This window comes from Antechinus flavipes, chromosome 3, assembly GCF_016432865.1.
Source record: "Antechinus flavipes isolate AdamAnt ecotype Samford, QLD, Australia chromosome 3, AdamAnt_v2, whole genome shotgun sequence".
NCBI lineage: Eukaryota > Metazoa > Chordata > Mammalia > Dasyuromorphia > Dasyuridae > Antechinus > Antechinus flavipes.
Window position 1 is genome coordinate 210,525,929 of NC_067400.1, and position 23,280 is coordinate 210,549,208.

Sequence of the window (23,280 nt, forward strand, 5' to 3'; positions counted from 1 at the left end):
CATATTAATTCTAATTTTTGTTATGAAAGATTAAAAACTTTTACAGTGATTTAAGAACTTGGTATTTTGGGGGTTTGTCCTTTATACACATCAGGATTTGAAAAGATCAGAGAATTCACTCTTATGTGTTCTGATTGGATCTTTTTATTTTTTGGCTCCAACTGAAAATCTTGAGTAAGAATGTTACAGAGAGATTAGAAGAGATTTGTTCTATTTTATTGCTAAAGATCCAAGACTTTTAGTTAAGCTTCTTTTTGAATTGCTTATTTTGTTTGAAAGATTTATAGGCTGCATTTTCTCCAAACTGAGTTGAATAGTTTTCTCCTTCCACATAAAGTCATGGGGAGAGGGCCAATGCAGAGGGGAGTTAGGAAGGACAATCAAGAAAGACCTGTCATATTGACTACATAGAGTATTTATTTTGAAAGAAAACAGCCCAGATATGGAAAGATATTCAAATATATATTTATAGTAACAAATTATACAAGGGCATTTAGTGCTTATTTTGTCAAACTTGATGTGATTTTAGCATAATATTAATTAAAGAGACCAAATTTCAGTTTCTAATAAATAGTCCAATCTGGAAACAAGTTCAAAATATAACTTATTCAAGTCTAAGAGAAGACAAGAATAATGTAGATGATTTAAATCCACAGATAATGTTTAAGATTAATTTTAGTTAAATTTGACAGTTATCCTCCTTTCCCATCAAACCTCTTTCTAGAACTACAAATAAACAGCAACATCAGAGCCCAACTAGTATTAAACATAAATTTAAGTATAAATATATAAAATATAAATTTAAAAATGGTGAAGTGGATAGAGCACCAGCCCGTAAATCAGGAAGAACCGAGTTCAAATCTGATCTCTGACACTTAACACTGCCTAGCTGTGTGATCCTGGGCAAGTCACTTAACCCCAATTGCCTTAGCAAAATAAATACATATACTTATTTATTTATTTATTTAGAGAATATTTCCTCTAAAATAATTAATTATATGCTTTATAAAATATGTATATATACATGTATGTATATAAAACCACACACTAACAATGTTTAAAAAAGTCATTTAGAACTCTTAGAAAATTATCATGTGTTGTGATACAGGAACCAGCTGCCAGTGGCTGCTGGAGGTCTTACTCAGACCTGTAGAATGGATCTCTTCATGTGAGAGAATGATGATGATATAAGGAGACTGAGAGGCAGTTGCTGTTCTCTGACCTCCTCCTCTTACCTCTTGCCTCCAATTTATTTCATTCCCATTCCATAAGGAACATCTGTGAAGGCTGTTTTGTAACTCCTTCAAGTGTTAAGATTCACATCTGTGGAGGCTTTCGGAGAATTGACCTGCCTCTTCACTTAGGCATGGTCCTTAATAATCATGCTTACCAGCAGTTTATCTAATATCCTGATTCTCAAATTTAATTCTCCAATTTGGCACTTTCTTAAGATCCAATCAAGCTTTATATAGCAAGCTTTATATATATATATTTATTTAGCTATATATTATATATTATATATATATAATAGCTATATTTATATATATATAAAGCTTGATTGGCTTTCCATTGATGAAATAATGATATATATATATATATATATATGAACTTAGATGAAAGAAAAAGAACTTAGACATTCGGATGCTACTATGGCTGTTGCCAGTTAATTGTTGAGAATCAGAAAGACAGGGGGGAGGGAGGGGGAGAAGGAAGTGGGGAGAGAGAGAGAGAGAGAGAGAGAGAGAGAGAGAGAGAGAGAGAGAGAGAGAGACGTTTCTGAAGTTGTTACTAGAATTTATCTTCTCTCATTACTAAATAATGTTATATCTCAAAGATGACAGGAAATTTTGAAAGAATAAAAGTATGATTTTATCATCTTAGCATACTGTGCATCCATTAAATTTTTACTCATGCCTTATTATAGCTTGGGGGCTTCAGATGTGATCCTGGGAACATTTTGTCTGTTGTCTGATAGAGGTACATGAACAGAGTTGGTTATAAGATAAGATTTGTTTTTTGGTCACAGCAACTAATAAAGACCATTCTCAAAGGTAGAGGAAAGCATCTATGGTGATGAAATAATGCGTCTTTGAAGTATTGCAGGATACTGCAGAGAGTTTCTTTGAATTCAATAATTGGTGTGTTTTATTAGCTATCACATTCTAGATTCTCAGAGAGTAAAGATTCACTGATGAATCTGTGATCTCATTACCATGGGTACTAGTTCTATCAGTTTTTGCAATTCGTCTGTATGACCTTTTCTTCTTCTGTGATCTTGGCCTTATGCTTTTATAAATCCAAGTACAGAAGGCTTTCCTTTAAGTATTTTTACATGTCAGAAACATCAAAGCAGTACTTGAGCTGCTTTTTATTATCCCTGCTTTCAATATATGACTGTCTCACCTACTTTTCCAATTGCATATATTTTGGCTGATATATTTTGTACCACTTCTTAAGGACAAGGCAACTTTGATAGGTCATTATTCCCACTATATGTGTCATCAACTCCAAAAAAATGAAGTGTTGAATCAAAAAAACCTTTCCTTTGGAGAAAGTTTTAATGTAAGATTTGCTTTAAATATAAAACAAAAACACTTGTGGGAGTAATATGGAATAAAAACATCTATACTGAACAGATTTCATAGGGTATGAATGTCCATTTCACGAAAGGCATTAAAAAAAAAAAGTATCTGAAAAGTAAGTTCAAAATGTAAAAGAGAATCTCCTAAGAGAAATTGGAGGATTTTTTTTAAATTAAGAAAAAAAAATACCATTGTAATATGTATCCTATAAAAAATAAATTAAATCAATAGCATTTTTCATTTACCTGACATAGATTCAAAGCCTTATGATTTATAAGAAGTCAAGGATGTAACTAAATTAAAAACCTTGACTAACTAAGCTGCCAGGTCTGACTCTATTGCCAATTAGTACAGGAAGGTTCATTGTCTATTAATTTGAGTCATCATCCATAGGCTTGTAAAAGAATTAAAGATGTTTCTCTCTTTCGGGGGAGACATTCCCTGGGGACATTGCACAAAGGGATGTTTATATAGAATTGTACAATAATTAAGTTGAAATTTACTTAAAATCCTCAATAAATTCAAAGCTGCTGTGGTGGGCGTTGCATTCTTTCCACAGTACAATTAAGAGCTTCAGAGTCATGATAGTCCATTTAATTTAGGTTCCAAAAAACTGAGGTTTATCAGTTAAATTATTAAGCTATAGTATAAGCCAGCACATTTTAAAATATTCTTTGGGTATTTATTTTTGGGGAAGGTCAGCATGGTGTTATATTGGCAGCCTATGGGGAATTGAACAGAGGTTTTCCATTTATTCACAGAACAAGTACTGTACTCCCTGCTGCAATGCAAGTTTGCCCACAGTACTCAGCCAGTGTGTTTACACCCTGACCTGGAGGGACCACGCTAAGGGTGAGCGTGCTATTTGGTCTCCATGCTCATTCAGTCTTGATTCAGTTAGCTGAGACTGCAAATGGGGATACCATAGCGGTCTTGGTTCTAATGTATTTGGCAGCCTATCTTCCTTCTGTGGTAGCAAACCAAAAAAAAAAAAAAAAAAAAATCCAAGAGTAGCTCATCCCACCAAAGAAGTGTTTAGTCTGAACATATATGAATCCATCCCAGAGAGAGTCAAATTAAAGAAAGTAAGTCTCCCTTTCCCTCTAGCAAAAACCTTGCTACCTAAAAATGTTTCCTCTTTAAAAAAAAACAAAAAGTATAGGGACTATGACAGTGCTATTCATGGTCCTCTTAGACTGCAATGTGGAAGTCATTTCCTGTTACTCTCTGAGATTCAAGTCAAATTGGACTTCTCAGGGACAGTTTTGCTTCTGAAGAGAGAAGCCAGGCTCATGTTAATTTGATTTTCCAACCATTTCCAAAACGAGTACTATTTTCTCACATCCTAAACGTTTCCTAATTTGGGCAGAGGGTCTCTATTGGAATATTATGAAATATCTTTTCCTAGATGGATTCATGAACATTCTATGATTAGAGAGCACTGCTTGGATTTGGTTTGGGAGTCTGCATGGACATGTTATTGTTGCTGAGTCACTGTGATAATTTCCAACTCTTCATGACCCCATTTGGGTTTTTCTTGGCAGAAATGCTGGAGAGGTTTATCATTTCCTTCTTCAGCTCATTTTACAGATGAAGAAACTGAGGCAAATAGGTTTAAGCGATATTCTCAAGATCTCACAGCTAATAAGTGTCTGAGGTTGGATTTGAACTCAGGTTTTCCAGGCTTCAAATCTATGCTCTACCTGCCTCCTGCATGGAGATAATAAGGACCTGTTCAAGAATACGGCTGAGCTGACTCAATGCTAAATTGTCCTGAGGACTGCTAATGTTCCTTTACTTTGGGTCAGCCAGTTCCTCTGTGTTTTTAATCAACTTCTTGGCTTGTTCATTTTTGTTGTTATTTCATGGGTTTTAGACTCAAGGGTTTCTTTCCCCATCTCTTCTTATTGCTTTCCATATTTTAGCTATATAAGATTTGTGTTCCTTCTTGTCTACCCAATTTGTAAAAGCAATTAAAAAAAAAATTCTGCCTTTTTTCAGGCAGTTAAAAAAAAAAAAAAAAGAATTACTCTACATTTGAATTGCTGGCATTTTTATAGAATCCTAGTTTAGAACTAGAAGAATCCATAAAAATCATCACATTCAAAATCCTATTCAAAATCCTCCCAAAATAAAATGATTTACCCAAAGTTCCATGGTAAGAAGTTGAACTGGGATTGGTAGATCTTATGACCTCTAATCCATGCTTTTTCCTTTATAACAAACTGTTTGTTTGTTTTTTATATAGAATCCCTGAGGTTAGTAAAATTCTTTTTCTTGAATCAATAGAATAGACATACATTGTACATCATCTCAGGCAAGTTATATTACCATCTGTGCCTCATTTTTTCTCATCTGATAAAATGCTAGCATCATTAATAAAATGACTAATTATCCAAAACTCTAGAACTTTACAGTCATCACAAAGATAATAATGTCTTACCATATTTATTTCATAATAGGTAGCTGAGCAGAGAAGGTAAGATCATAAATATGAAAGCACTTTTTAAAGTTAAGTGTGAGTTCTTTTTTTTTTTGCTGAGGCAATTGGGGTGAATTCTTAACTTAAAGAAAAATTATCTTTTTGAAGTTTCAAAATTGAGACCAATCTAATTAAATACCTACTATATGCAAAATCCTGTGCCAGATGTTGGAGATACAAAGATTAAACATAAAAAGTCTTCAAGGAGCTTACATTTTTCTGAAGGGCATGATGATAATCAAAGTAACAGCAGCAAAGGGGCACAGTGGACAGAGTGGCCGGGAGTCACAAAGATCTGAGGTCAAATGTAGCCTCCAACATTTACTAACTGCATGACTCTGGGCAAGTCACTTCCTCATATATAAAATGGAGATAATAATAGAACCTGTCTCCCAGGTTATCATGAAGATCAAATGAAATAATAATTGTAAAGTGCTTAGCCCAATACCTGACACATAGTAAATACCATATAAATGCTAGTTACTATCATATTTGGGCAGCTACATGTCATATGGACAGAGTACAGGTCTGGAGTCAGAACAAATCTGGCCTGTAAACTTTGTTACCTTGGGCAAGTCACTTGCCTCAGTTTCCTCATCTGTAAAAATAAACTGGAAAAGGAAATGGCAAAGCACGCCAGTATCTTTGCCAAGAAAATCCCAAATGGAGCTAAAAATCCCATATGGACCCAAATGGACTGAAACAACTCAATAGTATGATTATCTAGATTTATAGGAATTCAGTGAAACCTTAGAGCAAAGCCTTACTAAAAGCTAACCTTTACCAAATATAACATTGGTCCTCCTCTCCCAGTAAACTACATTGGTAGTCAATGTAATTTACTAAAATAGTTGCACATATTTGACTATGATATACCATAGAGACCCAATTTTCAGCCCTTTATTCTGAGAAGTCCATCCCTCAGGCCAGGAACAGTAACAAAAATAGTAGAAGGGCTGCAAAGGCAATTCACATAAACTGATTTCACAAAGCTGATTTTTCCATGGGAATCCACATTGCCTCCATCTCTACAACTGCCTGTGGATAAAACATACTTGGTAGTTTGACCTAGGTTTTTAGGTTATGATAGTAGTGTCAGCAACTCTATGCCTTTGTTTTTATATGACTATTACAGTCAGGTCCCAATTAGTGAGAATAGTAAGTCCCTTAAAGTAGTTGTATATAATCAGATTTATGTTGATTGACATTATAATTACATAAAATGTGGCAATTAATCCAATGGAAATGTAATATGAATTCGGATAATCTGACCAATTCTGAAGTTGTGTTATTTGCACGAATCTGGGGCTAGCAGATCCAGATGGGGCCGTCACCACCACTCAGTTATGTTGGAAGACTGGCCGGTGTCAACCCCACTGTGAATGCTAATTCTTTAATAATGATCACCCTCATCTTCTTCCTGAATGAGATGTCTAAATATGGCCACCACCAGCTGCTAGAATTGGAGTCCCAGGTAATCTTCTCTGTGAGAACAAGAGGAGTAAAAGCAGCTTTGCTAAGAGGAAAACAGGTAGTACACTTTAGCCTAGGATTCTTGGTGTTTTATCCATGGCCTGAAAGTCAAGTTTTAATCATTCAGTTAAAAGGTGGTTAATGACTTTTTAAAATGTGTAGGTTAGGAAGGGGTGAAAGCTTCAGTGGTAGTTGTGCTTTGGAGTTAAGAAGCTCTTTTCCAACTTAACACCTCTTTCCTTTCAACAGTATGTATTATAGCAAAGAATGATTATAAGTTAATGGAACAGCTGGTAGAGATGCCAGATTATTATCTAGTGAATGGGTTCTTAATCATTTTTATGTCATCGACCCCACTGGGAATCTGAAAAACCGTAAAGACCTCACCTCAGAATAATTTTTAGTGCATAAAATACAATACATAGAATAACAAGGAAAAGGAAAACAAATTATATTGAAATATAGGTATCAAAATATTGAGGAAAAAACAAATTTGTAAACCCTAGGCTCATATATTACAAATAAGGAAAGTAAGGCTAAGGGATGTTGAATTACTTATCCACAGTCTACAGATATTAAGCATCAGAGGCAGGATTTGAACCCAGATGCCCCAGGATCAGTGCTTTTCTCATTGTGCTGCCCTAGCTCCTCAAGCAAGTCCATATTCTGTGATACATACAAAGCATGACTGAATCAGTATGTCTTACAGAACTTAAAGAGTGAGCTTTTTCTAGGTCTGATGTAAGAAAGATGGACTGAAAGAATATGTTAGCAGAAATGTCGACTGGACAAAACATTCCAAGAAGTGTGCACAAAACATTATAAAAGTGTAAAAAATTCTTACATTTATTGGGACTTTGTATTTTACAAAATACTTTGGAATCACTGTTATTCAGTCAAATAAAACTCTTGTTGATCCTATATGGGGTTTTCTTGGCAAAGATTCTGGAGTGATTTATCATTTTTTTCTTCAACTCATTTTATAGATAAGGAAACTGAAGCAAATGGGGTTAAATGATTTCCCCAGGGCACATAGTTACAAAGGATCTGAGGTCATATTTGAACTCCAGCTACGTCTGACTCAGGGCCCAATACTCTATCCATTGTATTACCTAGCTTAGATTTCATTTGATCCTCACCAAAACCAAGTGAGAAGCTAAATTACTCAGCCTAAATCATATAGCTGTAACTCATACCCAGGCTTCCAGATTCCAAGTATAGTCTTTTTTTTCTAGCAATATTTTACATTTTTTACTTGCTTATTGGATGTAACTGGGTAGGCATTGGACTTTCTTTTCAGTAACTAGAAGCATTCCTTCTCAATGCTTTCTCACTTCAGCACATGATAATTGTGCAAATGAAAGAAAGCAACAGAGCCATTGGTTGCTACTTAAATAAAAATCTTGGGGTTTGCTTTTTGTTTGCTTGTTTTTCCATTTTCAGAAAAGAATCTTAAGTTTCTTTCTTTTCTCAGACTCTTCCAAGATCTGGGAAATAACTTAGAATTTTCCTGTGGTTCTTTGCTACATAAATCATCTGACATCAGTTATCAAAGATGGAGGGAGGAGGAGGAGGTGGAATTTATGATTTCTGGGTGGGCAATAAATGCCCTTTTAGTAGAACATTTGTGAGTTCCTCAAAATTTCAGGGATAGGTGAACTATCTTTAAAAATACTTAAATTACAGAAGGAAAAAAGCAACCCACATATTTTTATTATGGTTAATAAGAACTGCTGGCAAATTGCCCTTGAAAGGGTCTTCTTGCCAGAGCTGTTTTCCTTCATCTTGCTCTATTCTGGGTGATTCAGTATTGCTAGAACATGCTAGCTTACAAGTATTTACCTTTCTTTTTTCATAATAAAAAAAAGTTTTGAAAATCAGACCCAAAAAATTCAAAGAATGACCAAGGGGAACGAAGGTTGGGGAGGATCAGGGTTATTTTTGCACTTATCAATCTGTGATAATTTCCCTTTAAGATGTTATCAGGGATACTGTATTGAGGAGGGTAGAAAATAAGAGATTATTCAAGGTAAGATCTCCCTTGATGTTCTGGAAGGTTTTTTTTGTTTGTTTGTTTTTTTGTGGGTTTGTTTTTGGTTTTTTTTTTTTTTTTTTGTCCTGCTTACATTTTCTCAGTGTTGTTTGTGCCACATTTCCATAATAAATATATGGACTTATATTTCAGACACGTGCTAATAGTATGTGTTACAAAGCTTATAAAAAGCAGTCATCTCAAAAAACATGTTTCAAATAAATATACAAAATGGAACAGAGAGCTGGACTCTTGATGGACTATTGTTGCTGTCAAAAAGTGCACATACACTATATATTTTCTCCACATAAAGCTTAGAATGTGATGCATATACATTATTCTAAATGAATGAGATTTAACATGGATTTAAAAACCATCATTTGGGGGGAGGAGGGGAAGCTAAGAACTAATAATTTTCCAGGATATAGTATTAATTTTCCTGGGGATTATGCCCAAGGCTTTTCTTTAGAAATGGGGGGGAGAGGCTTTATCAGTACTTATGCACAGCAAAGTGGTCAAGATAATATAGGAATCCATTTATTGTTCTATTTCTCCCCTTTCCTCTCACCTCTTCCTTGGATGGTATTTTATTGAAACATCTGTTGAGTTGGACTGCCCTCTGCTGACTATTACATGAAACAATTTCATTTCCTTCATAGAAAAGTGTTGACATCGTTCAAAAGGTCTTTTTGTTTCAGCACCTATGTTCCTGTATTCCCTTCTCATTGTTGACATAGCTTCTGTACCCAAGGATAATTGCAATTATTGATTGTTAACATTACACCTTATACTCTCGTCCTGGCAGAAGCCCCCACCTGCTGAGATCAGAAGGTTCCTTTTCCACAGAAGGGAGACATTCATCTACTGACTCCAACAAAGCCTCAAGCGGAGACGTCTCCCCTTATGACAATAACTCCCCAGTGCTGTCTGAACGTTCATTGCTGGCTATGCAGGAAGACATTGCCTTGGGTTCAGAGAAGCTTTATAAGGTGCCTGAACAATATATGTTGGTTGGCCACTTGCAGTCTAAATCAAGGGAAAGTTCTCCTGGAATATGGGCTGGAAAAGGTATGGTCTAATTGTCAAAAAATGCAAGCTTTTATAAAATCATTATCAGTCCCTTAATCTATGACACAAATGATTCTTTTCTCATATATGTTCTGATTATCCTATTTATCCAATTCAGATTCCACAAATTCTGCACTCAGACATCTGGAGTCTTGTGGAAAGCATACTAACAAATTTTATTCTCTAATTTAAAGACATGCTATGGTTTACTCTTTTATCTTGCCTCACAGTGAGCTTATAAATTATAAATTATTGGGTTTAAGTGGCCCAGTTTCTCCTATACCATTTTGTGTAGGTATCCATCAACTTCTTATAGTATTATCTAACTTCCTTTGCCTTTACTGTAGTCACTGTCTACTTACTCTAAAGGATTACATATTAGGTATATGTATTCTAAGCTTTATGAATGAATAGACATATTGAATTTGAGATGCTTGTAGGATATTTATGGAGGCAGCTAGATGTCACAGTGGATAAAATGTTAAGACCTAGAGTCAGAATGATTCATCTTCCTGAGTTCAAAACTACTAACTGTGTGACCCTGAACAAGTCACTTAATTCTGCTTGTCTTGGTTTCCTCATCTGTAAATGAGCTGGAGAAGAATATGGTAAACTACTCCAGTATCTTTGCCAGGAAAACTCCAAATGGGGTCAGGAAGAATTGAAAATGATTGAAGAGTTGGATGTGACTGAAAATAACTGAACAACATCCAGGGAGTTATGACCAACAGGTAGCTGGAGATGTAAAACTGAAACTGAAGAGAGGGACTAGAACTGGATATGTAAGCTTAGGGGTCATCTATAAAGAGATTATAGCTTTGGATTTGTGGAAAGTAATGAGAGCATCAGGAGATAATGTAAGGAGAGAGAAGAGACTAGTGCAGTTGTAGAGAATATATATATATATATATATATATGACATGGATGAAAATCTGCTAGAGGAGACTGAGAAGGATCAATTAGATAAGGAGAAAGAGTATCACCATCATAAAGCAGTGTCACAAAAATCCAAGAAAGAAAAAGAATAAAGAAAGAACTTCCACATAGTGAGATTCAAATCTCAGTAGATAGTGAAGATGTCTAGATAAGCTGGAAGGGTTTTGATCCTGATAACAAGGAACAACTGGTAGCAGGTGAAATGGCAAGGTATCAGTGTTAGCTACAGTCACATAGCTGATCAAAATCTGAGGCAGAATTTAAATTCCGATCTTCCTGGCTCTAAGTTCAGTACTCTTCACAGTGCCACCTAGCTACCTAATGAAGTTGTATGCAGTAGGGTTAAGAGTTGTTTTCTAAGATCTTGACATTTCTGATATAAATGTTTCAGTGTTTGTTTGGAAGGATTTATCTTCCTTTCTTTTTTTGGTCATAAAAGTTGGGATATAGCCATTTCTGGATTCTTTGAAAATCAACAAATTCTTAAATGTTTGGATTTCTTCTGAGGGTTATTTAAAAAAACAACCAGCTGTTACTGATTTTTTAAAACTACAAACTGATCTCATAGCACTTATATTTGTACTACTCGTGTGGCACTTGACTTTTTTTTTTTTCACTGAAAAAGCATAGGCATCTTGCATATGCTGCCATAAATTGTTATCTGTACATGTAAGGTGTTTTGTTTTCCCCGATTTTGTCAGCTTCATGAAGGCAAGATCTATGTCTTAAAACTTCTTTGAATCTTTCATAGTTCCTAGTGCTTTGTCTAACTTAGGTTTTTTATAAATAGATACTGATTAATTAATTGATTTTGATTAATTGGCTGTATCACTTCATATTATAACATTTCAATAACTCTTCCTTAGATGTGTCAGAGGAGCCCTTCAATATTTGGGGAACCTGGCATTCAACATTAAAAAGTGGATCCAAAAGTCCAGGAATGACAGGTATGATACTACTCTTCAAAGCACTGTTTTGGCAAGTCTTACAGGATGTATTGATTGCCTTGGGCAGGACTAGAAGATGCTGTTGATTTGCTTCCAGGCTAGCTGAATTCAATAGTAACTGAGAAAGTTGTTTCTTGAGACATATAATACAGGACTTCCCTACTTCAACGGCTTTGTGAGCTCAACCATAAAGATTCTCCCTCTAGTAGTAGAAATCATCATCCAACCTCAAATTTGCACTTTTCACACATCCTACAAAGATTGATTCAGCATGCTAGAAGTCTTCATCTATTGAAAGCTTTTTTGGATTCCAGGGCAGCACTGGAGATGTTGATCTATTACAAACACTCACCAGATATGTCATTGTTTTATTCATAGAGGGTTTTTTGAGAGGTGACTTTTGTTTTTAAGTCATTATCTTCTGGCTTGAATTGTTTCCTTTAGCTTCTGACTAATAGATTTCATTGATAATAAAGTTACTTGAGAAAAAAAAAAGTAATTTGCCTCTCTCCCTGATTAATGTTCCTTTAAATAAGAGGAACATGGTCTCTTCCTATGTTCTTCACAACACATAGGAGTACTATGTTTTTAATCACCTACTATATATCTAAGTACTACTAAGTATCTAAGTTCTAAGTGCACAGTCATTTCCAAATATAGTACCCACTCCCCCATTATACCTCTGACACTGAATTCTCTCTTGAAACAAAGAAAAACTATTAAGTCAAACCAACTGACAGTTGCCACATCTGAATGTGTACTCCGGCACTTAAATCATTATTGATAATATGCTGTTACCAATATATTAGTGTTGTGCTATCATTATCCTTTAGACATCTCTCCATCAATTGAAAAGATATTTTATCTGGCTGATAAGGAATGGTTCTAGAATTTTGGTCCTCTCATCTCATTTTTCACTTATCAGGCTCTGAAAATGCACATTTCAAAAACTCCTTGTGCTTTTTGCCTACATTACTTTGAGAAGGAAAAGTCCCTCTCCCCAAGAAGAACACAGAGATGACAGGTTACTTCCAAAAGTATTATGCTAAGACTCAAGAGAAATGCGTTCATCCTCAGTTTCAGAGAGAAAGCAAGTAGGAAAATAAACACTGCTTCTGCTATGTTCATTATCTTCTGGCTTGAATTGTTTCCTTTAGCTTCTGACTAATAGATTTCATTGATAATAAAGTTACTTGAGAAAAAAAAGTAATTTGCCTCTCTCCCTAATTAATGTTCCTTTAAATAAGAGGAACATGGTCTCTTCCTATGTTCTTCACAACACATAGGAGTACTATATACTATGTGCAATGTGGACATTCAGGAAGATAAACTGGCAGGAATGATTATCAATGACCAATAATAACCAGTATTTATGTCATGTTTGACACTTGACACATGATATTATAACAAGCCTATGAAGTAGGGGCTAATGTTTTGCCTTTTTTACAGACGAGGAAATAGCCTGAGAGAGATGAAGTGACTTGCCAACTATAACATAGCTATTAAGTATCTGAGGTAGTTTTCCATGCTAAGTTTTTTTTGTTTTTTGTTTTTTAACTATAAACCCAGAATTGAAGGTATTATGGCATCTTGCTGCCTTTTAATGAAAAATAATGATCAAAAATATGAATCTTATTCTTTGATTTGGGATTGTCTGACTGGTCAAGTCACTTAATCCTTTGCCTCAGTTTCCTTATCTGTAAAATGAGGTAGAGAAAGAAATGGTAAACCACTAATATCGTTGCCAAGAAAGTGACCATTTTTCCATGTTTTTCCCTTCCTATTCTGTCTTCAAGGCTCCTATGGAGACATTTACGAAAGCAGCTTCCTTCGTCCAGGGCGATGCTCCCTTTCCCAGGGGAACCTCTCCCTGAACTGCCCTCGCTGGCAGGGTAGTTCCGCAGAACTGGACAGTGGAAAGCAGATGATCAGGAGGACTCAGACCACAGCCACCATCCCCGAGTGTAAACCCCACGCTCCAGTATCTAGAGTTTGCAGCACACCCCAGATACAGGGGAGCAGGCGGGGCTCCTCCGAACAATCAAGGTCCGAGCAGTACTTGACTTTGAGTAGTGCAGAAGACCTCAGTGAGAGTGACTTGGACATGAGCTGGCTGCAAAACAGAGCCAAGTCTCTGTATCTGAGAGTAGCGGAGAGTAGCAGAAATGAAGAGAGGCCTCCACCTCCCTACCCAGGCCCGGGCAAGCAAGTTTCAGCACCATCTCAGCAGCCCTCAGAGAAACCATTATGGAGACTTCGGAGGCCAGAGGAAAGCACAGAGATTGCCTCAAAGGAGGAAGGACAAATGACTGTCTCCACTGATAATCTGGATCTTGGTCAGGAGAATCAGGACACACTGAAAAAACTGGGCAATGCTTATTCCATCGAAGCCAGTGATCAGAATAGTAAAAACTTGGCAAATCCAGACTGGCATGACTGGCAGAGGGAGCGATGGCAAATTTGGGAGCTCCTATCCGCTGATAATCCAGATGCCCTCCCTGAAACTCTAGTATGACCGCTCCCAGTACCCCTCCTCCTATCTTCCCCTCAAAAAAATAAAAAATAATAATACATATACACATACACACAAAATGCCATGAATGTCTGTTCTTCCCTCCAGTAGGAAAAAAGAAAAAATGATGCTGTTGGACCATCAGGTGAATTCTTAATCTTTTTACACCAATTAAAGTTCATGTAAATGTTTTATTAAAGGCAACACTATTTTCACTTTAAGATTTTAATAGCACTGCCAAATGTCCATTTACAAATAAAGTTCAGTTGCATAGTAAGCATTTAAGGGGGAAAAAAATGTAATGAAACTATTTTAACAATTGTGCCCACAATGGCTGTGTGTAAGATAAAAATCTATTGCTTTGATGTAGCTGAATGTATTTGTATGTCTGCAGTTTTGATGATTGTATATTATGTAATGGGTTATGTATGATAATCATATATGATATGTTCACAAACCAACAACAAAAGGAACAATTTTTACTGTTTTTGTTTTTTTTAATCACTGCACTTATAAGCATTGAAATTCTATAGAATGTGCACAAGCAGGTTTCTGTGCTTTTTAAATATACATTTGTAAATGGGGGAAAGCCCTTTTGACACTGCCTGAGAAAAACACAAAACTTAGAGAGACAGGAAAAGCCGTATTTTTTTATAATAGTAATGTGATGGGGAAAAATATAGTCACTAAATACTTTTTTCATATAAAAATGCTTGTAAGCAAAATTTAAAAATTGATACATGATCAAAATATTTTTTAGATTGCATTAGGAGCTGTTCAGCTAATCAGTCAGGAATAAGGCCATGCCTAACAAATGGAAGAATAATTCAAAAGTCCTTCTCCCCAATCTACACTAAGTACAATTTTATATAAACAGTATATATAATATATTATATATTTATAATGTATAATTTTTATGTATTTTTCAAAACAACAAACTGGAATCCAACTCTGAAAATTTAAAAGCCTAAATTAAGATATGTAAATTACAATTGAATGAGGCTTTTCCTTTTATCCCACATGCAACCAGTATTAAATAGATAAAAGCAGTGCTTTGGGTATTAAAATTATGTTTGGAAAGAAATCCATCTTGGTATATACATGATACCAAAGGCTGAGAAAACATTTTCTTCAATGATTTTAGGCTGATTTGTGAACTATATTAATACTATTTAATATTACAGTATATGTTTGGATGTTTTTCAAGTAACTGCAAATCATTTCATGGCCAGCAGATGGCAATTTACTTCAGTGTTTTCAGAAATTTTTCACTTGATAAGGGAAAGTGTATTATATTTAAAAAAATGTTTTTCTAAAACATGCTAGTCTTAATTTTAATGAAAATGACTTTTTTCAGTAATGTTGTCTTTAAGTTCTATGTGCCATATTTGAATAAAGAGCTAAGCAAACAATATATTCTGTGGCATCGGATATTAAAAATTCATAAAAGAAGTTGGAATATTATGTTGGAAAAATTGCTGCTGCAAATCCAACATAGAGCATATATGTGGGGTTACTGGGAAATAACTAAAAAGAAAAAAAGAAATCATAGATTATTTAAGAACACAAAGCAGATCAACAAACTTCCTTCCACTCAAGTATTCTTCCCATGCTTCCTTGGAAAAGAGAGATAACAACAATGAAAATATCCTACCAGCCTATAAGGAATTCAAATATAGCCCTAGAGACAGATAGATGGGGCTTTCATTCAAGTACTAGACTAACTAAATTAAAACAGATTTATCAACAAGTTGACTCCTAGGGAAATCCCTAGGGAATCCTTCCTAGGGTAGGAATTTGGGGAGCCATAGCAAACTCAGAAACACCATGGAAAGGAAAGTTAACACTTACTGGGGCTTTTACTTCCCTACAGGGCTCCCGTCACAGGTCTGTCTGTCTGTCTGTCTCTGTCTCTCACTCATCACTACTCCCCCCACCCCCTACCCCCGCCACATACCATTGTTTCTCAGGACTTTATTACACAATGGAATCATAGTTCTGAAACAAAACACACAATATATAGTTTTGCATACTATGCACACATTTGTATATATTCTACTATATATATATGTATATATATATTTCAAATAACACATAATTGTATTGTGTAGATGTATATTATATGCATGCATGTAAATTCAGACTTTTGGATCACTACATGATTCTTAGAAATCACAGTACCAATTCTATGAGCAGTCAGGGACATTACAGTGGCCCTGGTGATTTAGAATCATTGAGGGTAGCAAGGTGTGCCCTATCTAGTCATTAATCTCAGGTTTCCATTCTGTTTAAATTTTTCCCAAGAAAAAAATTTCTCATCATTTTCTCAGTCACTTGAGACTGTTATTCATTTCCCTTTTAACCATTTTCCTCTTCTTTTCTAGTCTGAGAATCATTCTCCATGGTAGGAAAAACAAAAAAGGAGCTGGAATTTGAAACTTGGTCTCCTGACTCCAGGTCCAGAGCTCTTTTCTCTGTATTGGTATATTTCAATATCTCTATGTCTCAAATAAATAATATCAATCTGAATACTTAATTTTCAGGAAGGAAGAAGAGGTCACAGTGGAGCAAACAGAAATAGGCAGAGAGGAGGGAAACCAATAGAATAAGATGCCACCAACTCCAGGAGAATAAAGAACTTTAAGCCTAGAGTAATCAACAGGATCATTTGGAGTAAGAAAATAAAAATTCAAAATAAATAAATAAAGTTATGAATAAAAAAGAATGAGAATGGGGGAAAGAGTATTGACTTTGATGATTAGAAAATTATTGGTGACCTTTTAGAAAATACTTGAAGCAGATGCTGTGCTGGGGATGTAACCCTATATTAAGATATTAAAGAGTGGATGGTCAGTAAGGGAAACAACTTGTGAAGAACTTTCTCTCATGCCCAAGGAGCAAGAAGTAAAGTGTTAACTATGTGGTTCATCAGGGTAAGGAGAGATGTTGTTTTTCATTTTGATTGTTCCCATGTCTAGGGAAACCTGCATTTATTTGGGGGGAAAAAAGGAAACTAGTAGAGAAAGATAGATTATCAATGCTGAAGTGGGAGGTGAATGAAATTAATGATATAAACAGAGGGGGCAGATGTGGTAGAAGAAAAGTGTTAAGTGGAGATGTGAGTAAATATAAGACTGTAATCAACAGCCTCATGGAAAAAAAAGGAGTTGAATAATTCCATGTTTTCTATCACAGAATGAGTGCCTTTCTCTTCATTTTAGTCAATGAAAGGACTATTTCCTGAGATCATGTTCTTACTTACCTTCTAACCACCTTCTCTGATATCTCTTCTTACTTTATTAAAAATTCACATTCAGTCCTAACATCAAATTTCTACAGGTGCTGTCAAGAAGCCTGTCCCTAATGTCTAATATAGGAGTCTGAGTGGAGCAGAAAGGGGGATCATTAGGGCAAAATGTATGCATTGTTAGATATGAATATAGTTTAATGAATAGCACAGTAGCTATGAATACAGTATATATTTTTTCTTTATCATACATGATGGTTCAATTTAGATGCAGGAAATGTCCTCCCCTCCACCACATATACAGTAAGTAATTGATTTTTTTCTAATGAAAAAAGATATCAATAAAATGTTGTTTTGTTTGTTTATTTTTAATTCCTATTTTATGTGTCAGAGATGAAACTCAAACTCAAACATCTTAAATACAGGAAGTATAAGAAGCTGCAGGACTAGCAGAAGATAAAAGGCATAAGGAGAGTAGCAACATTTTTTCAGCAACAAATGTATCTTTTAAATATACTTTGAGATTATATAATCCAAATCTCTGGGATATATAATTTTTCAGAACTTTGATCACAACTTTAAATCAACCAAATTTTAGTTTGATCACATTTCAAACTGCCAATGGCCCATAAACATACTATATTAAACAAACTATGTATCTGTTACTTGATATCTGATCCTTGACCTTAGAGTATCTTTTGCTGGTTTCTGGATCCTTGCCAAAGATCCTATAAGCATTGCAGTCTCCTGAGAGGGCCAGTGAGGTGATGTAAAACTGTGGTGTTAAAGTCAAATAAAAACAGAAACCCTTACACCATAGGTAAGGATCCCTGCAGCCACATATTAACTTAGAAAAACACATGCTACTATGTTCAATTTACTTTGATTATTTTTTTATTTATTTAAAAAGTATTTCCCAATTACATTTTAATATGGTAGAAAGCTACCAGTAGTCTACGTTTATACCTCCATAATAGGATGTTACTTATTTTTACTCGTTTCCTCCAAAATCATGAAAAAGGTCAAATTATTTTAAGGCATTTAGCAATTTTTTACATAAAATAATTTCATTTGTGCAAAGAAAGTCTTCACAGAATCTATTCCTTTGGGAAGCATATTACAGAGAAGTGCTGGATAGCTTCATTAGAAATAGTTGTCCCCATTAACTCTGCCTCCTGGAAATCTGTCAGAAGAATTGCCATGGATGTTAGGGTACAATGACCTAAATTTCCCTTAGCAGTATTATGGAAACATTCAGCACTGATAGCACCAGGAAATAGAAGAATTATGTTTGTCTTGTTGAGATAACCCTATGTCAATTTTTTTGTCATTTCTAAAAGGGTTGTTCTAAAGCTTAAATAACGGAGTGAAGAACACAAGCATCTTCAGTTGAAGGGATTGATTAGAGGCAAGGAATTTTCTATTTCCAGTGTCATTTAGAAAGAAATTTACAAAAGAAGAATATGCATTTTGTAAGAAAGGCTTTCTATGTCTGACACCATCTGTCTGAATCAACTTAAGACTGATGTCTTTTATCAATAGCCCCTCAAGTAGAATATATTAGGAGTATAAAAAGGGCAGAAAAAACAAGGTTTTTCACTGCCAGTTGCATACAGAGAATCATAACATCGTAGAATGGTAGAGCTGGAAAACCAGAAATAATGGACTTCCAAAGCTTTAGAATACAAAGCAATTGGTAGTTATGGCAGCCATGGAAAATCAAGAAGTGCAAGTAAAACCAATGAGTAGTCTTGACCTTTTAGGTAGTAGAGGCAGATACTTTAAAAAGACATGTGTTGCTTCCATGAAGCCTGCTGGTCAGGCCCTGGAGGTCTCTGTAATGTACCATTCAAATATTCTCCTTGAGGGCACCAGAGTTTAAGCTCCAGACTTTGATTTCTGTCTAATTGAATATATCCTTAAGTACTTTGTGCTCAAAATCTCAAATTTGATCAGAATGGATCCTGATGGGGAACCCATACATTGAAAATTACTTTGTTTGTCCTAGCTATTATGGAAACCCTTTGGTTTCTGATTGGATAGGTTCATATTTACTGAGTGAACTAGATATGGCTTGTGTTCTTCTAATCCCCTTTTAGACAATGCTTTCTCGGATTTTGTGTAGGATAATGTAGGACTGTATAATTCAGTACAATCCCCTATTAGAAAGCTCTTTTGCAATAGGGTGCTCTCTAGGAAACTGGGTTTCTGTACCCACATGCCATGATCTTTTCTCTTAGTTTATGTCATTTTTTGTGACTTTTCAATCAACCATGAATGACCTGAAAAAGGGAAAATTGGTAGAAAGCTATATTTGCTTCCACTGATGGCTCACAGTTTGATTGAACTTTCTTGTGTCTGGCTCCCTGCTGTCAAAAGTCCTTTTTATGATACTACCCATTACCCACAAATTCTCTTTACCAAATGATATCATGATAAGCTAAGCCACATTGGGCTTATGAGATGGGGCATCTCTATTTCCATTTCCATTGTGTTGCTGTTATTCCTGTTCCATGATGAACAAGCTTCCCTTAATTTCAGATCACTTTCTCAAATAAGTCCCAGCTATTCTATCTTCTACAATAATTTTTTTTCAATCCCCTAATAATGCTAATACCTTTCCTCTACTGATCACCTCAATTTTTGTACAAGTCTTCCTTCACAGCTAATGCATACTTATCTCTATCTCTACTCTAGCTCTGGCTGGGGACATTCAATTAGTCCTTGCCTGAATCTCTCCATAGCTTACTATTTTCTCATACTAAAAATTAAGTTTAGTAATTTTTGTGCAATCGTTTACTTCAGAACCAAGAATTCTAATTTGTGAATGGGTTATCACTATCACAGGAATTTAATGGAAAGTTTAATAAACTTCTTCACTATCCTAGTATAAACTGGCCCCAAGCTTTCAAGGGCAGCATCAGATAAAGGACTTGTATATGTCTGTAGAAGCAGTACTGCAACATTTGTGAAGCTCTAAGTCCTTAAAAGGCAGCTCATATTGCTCATCCTAATGATCTTCAACTAGTAACAAAAAAATTGGGCCAGATTGCTCCCATTTCTCTTTCCTTCTTTTAATAATTCTCAATCATGTGCTTTAGATAAAATGCTTAAAAGTAATGACTAAGTTCTTCAAAAATTGTCAATAGTAGCCACTAGATCAGTGGTTTTCAAACTTTTGTTTTCAATATCTTTATCCTATTAAAAATTATTGAGGATCTCTCCAAAGCGTTTTTGTTTATCTGGATTATATTTGTAGACATTTACCATATTGGAAATAAAAACTATTTTTGAATTTGTAGACCCTCTAAAAGGGTTTCAGAGATCCCCAGGATTCGCTAGACCATACTTTGAGAATCACTGCACTAGATAATCAAAACATCTTCAGATTTTTCAAGAACTGGAACATTTCCAGGGGATGAGTACATCTGTCTTCTCGAGATCAATGTTCATTTTCATTTAGATATGATGAGACCAATATAATTTATAGAGATTCTGTATAACTGGCATTGTGAGCTTTTTCAGCTTTTAATCTATTTTGATGCTTTAAATAATTTTTCCCCAGGCTCTTCCAACATTTTTCTAAATAGAACAGGATTTTTTCAAAGGACAAGATTATCCAGATCACAATCTATTCAGGTAAGACACCATTTTCCCCTGTGAACCACTAAAAATTGGCAGATCCAAGAATTATTTTGAGGAATACACTCAAACTTATAAAATACCACTGAAGAAATGTGAACTGTCCTCTATTTTCTTCTTCCTTTCCTTCTAAATCAACATTTCCTCCAAACATCACAATTTTTGTTAAAGGCACTGCTAGGTTCCCATTCTACGAGTCATTTTCTGCTTTTTTTTTTCCACCCTTCCTTATTCTCAATATTAAATCAACTTCAAAATCTTGTCCATTCTACATACATTTTGTCTTCCCTTTCTCTCAAATCATGTAGTCATCATTTAGTTAAGGTTCTAATAACTTTTTGCTTGAACTGTTGCCAGAGCTTCCTAAATATATTTTTTATTTCAAGCCTCTTTTCTCTCCAACACATCCAACATGAAGTTACAAAGATAAATTTTATAATGTTATGAGTAAAAATTCAGAAAGACAAAGTTTCCATGTATTAACTACTCTAGCTATTAATTAGTCAATAAATTGATAGTCAGTGATTTCTCTTGGTAACCAAAGACAAATATGCAGGGTCATGTATTATCTAAAAGACCCTGCTGTCTTACTGACAGCATATTATTGGGCCCTCCTATCACAAAGAAAAGGCAATCCTAAATTATGGACTATTGTGAAGGGCTGAAACTCTGAGCTGATGCACTGGAATCAGACAACGGAGCACTTAAGGCTAATTACCAATTGGACAATACTCTACTAGCATATACTTGGAAAATGACCCTTCCCACTATTCTGTGCTGGCTCCATCTTTTGGTGTATACAGATAATTGTAGGAGGGATTAGGGGGTAGAGTAAGACAAACCAGGGTCACTTTGGCAGTAGACGAGGAAAAGGGAGTCTTGGAGATCCTGCATCCATCCCCTTCACTTCTACCCCTAAAGACCAAGAATAAAGACCAAGGACTTTTGCTTATCCTGACTCTGGCTGATTCTAAGGCATCCAGGGTGCTAACTTAGTCTTCACAGACTATGAGCTCTTACCTTTCCAAATACCACATTATTGAAGGAAGGGAAAGGCAGTTGAAAATGTGGCCTGGTTTTTGAATCCCACCTTATGATCTGGGAACTCCAATCAGGTTCCTTCTGATTTTATTTCTTTCATAATCTAGGCAGCTGCAAACTCTAATGAAGGGACTAAGGACACATAAATCTCTTTGGGTAGCATCAGCAAGCTGAGCTTGAACTTAATTTACTCTGCAGAACAAATAAAAACCAGGATCCCATTTGGATGGGGCGCAGCCCAAACCAGTTGAAATATAATTGACAATTTGCATTTCTCCTTTGGAAAACAAACTGCACAAATCATGTCCCATATCTATTAGAGAATTCATCTTGATCAGATATCTTTTTATCATTTTTCAATACAACTTGAATAGCAGTTTGTAATTAGAAACATTTGCTGAAAGGATGTTAGTCTCCAACTATTAGTATCTCTTAATTCTATCTGTATTCATTTTGTTTATGCAAAAGCTTGTAAATTTTACAATCTAATTGTTTAGCTTGATTTTTTTTTTTTTGCTAAAATCCCTCTTTATTTTTTGTGCAAGTAATCTCCTTTTGATCTCTTGTGTTTGTCTGTTTTTTTAAGACATCATTTTATATTTAGGCTTATATTTGAGATGTTGATCTAAATCTAATTTCTGTCACACTTGTTTTTCATTTTCTTAAAGTTCTTAAACAAGAGCACTTACCCTCATCCACCTGAAATTTATTTTTAGGGTTTATTGACCACAAAGTGACTATTTGATTACTTTTGAGTATTGCTGACATCTTTCCAATTAGCTATGTTATTCCTATTTCATGATGAACCAGCTTCCCTTCATTTTAGACCACTTTCTCAGAATCTTTCCATCTACTTACTTTTACTAAGATTTGGTTCCTCTCCATTTTTAAATAAGTCTCAGCTATTCTATCTTCTACAATAATTTTTTTCAATCCCTTAGAAATGCAAATACCTTCCTTCTACTGATTACCTCACATATATATATATATATAATAAATGTATATAAAGCATGTATGTACACATGTATGTATGTATGTGTCTTGTTTGTACATAGTTCTTTGCACTTTGTCTCCCTTATTAAGCTGTGAGCTTCTTAAGTGCAGGGACTGTCTAATATCTTTATCTCTATCACTTGGCACAATTCCTAGCTCATAGGCATTTTTAATATTTATTGATTGACTCTAGCCTTGACTGTATCTTTACTCACTCTTAATACCTCCAACACAATAGTCTGAAGGAAATTAAGATACTCCTTTCTCCTCTCTTCCCTATTTAGACTTGCCCTTTGCTATCACCTCTTCTCCCTTGAAGTCCACT

At 35.1% G+C, this 23,280-nt stretch overlaps 1 protein-coding gene across 3 annotated transcripts in view; it reads left to right on the forward strand.

Moving 5' to 3' along the window:
- The window catches only part of ARHGAP6 (Rho GTPase activating protein 6), a 337,783-nt gene extending 322,337 nt beyond the window's left edge, over positions 1–15,446 (forward strand). For all 3 annotated transcript variants that reach the window (XM_051984535.1, XM_051984533.1, XM_051984534.1), the window contains 3 exons: positions 9,375–9,637; positions 11,440–11,520; positions 13,317–15,446. In XM_051984535.1, the coding sequence (XP_051840495.1) occupies positions 9,375–9,637; positions 11,440–11,520; positions 13,317–14,035 (1,063 nt within the window). In that variant the 3' untranslated portion in view covers positions 14,036–15,446. The remainder of the gene's footprint in view (positions 1–9,374; positions 9,638–11,439; positions 11,521–13,316) is intronic.
- The last annotated feature ends 7,834 nt before the right edge of the window (positions 15,447–23,280 follow it).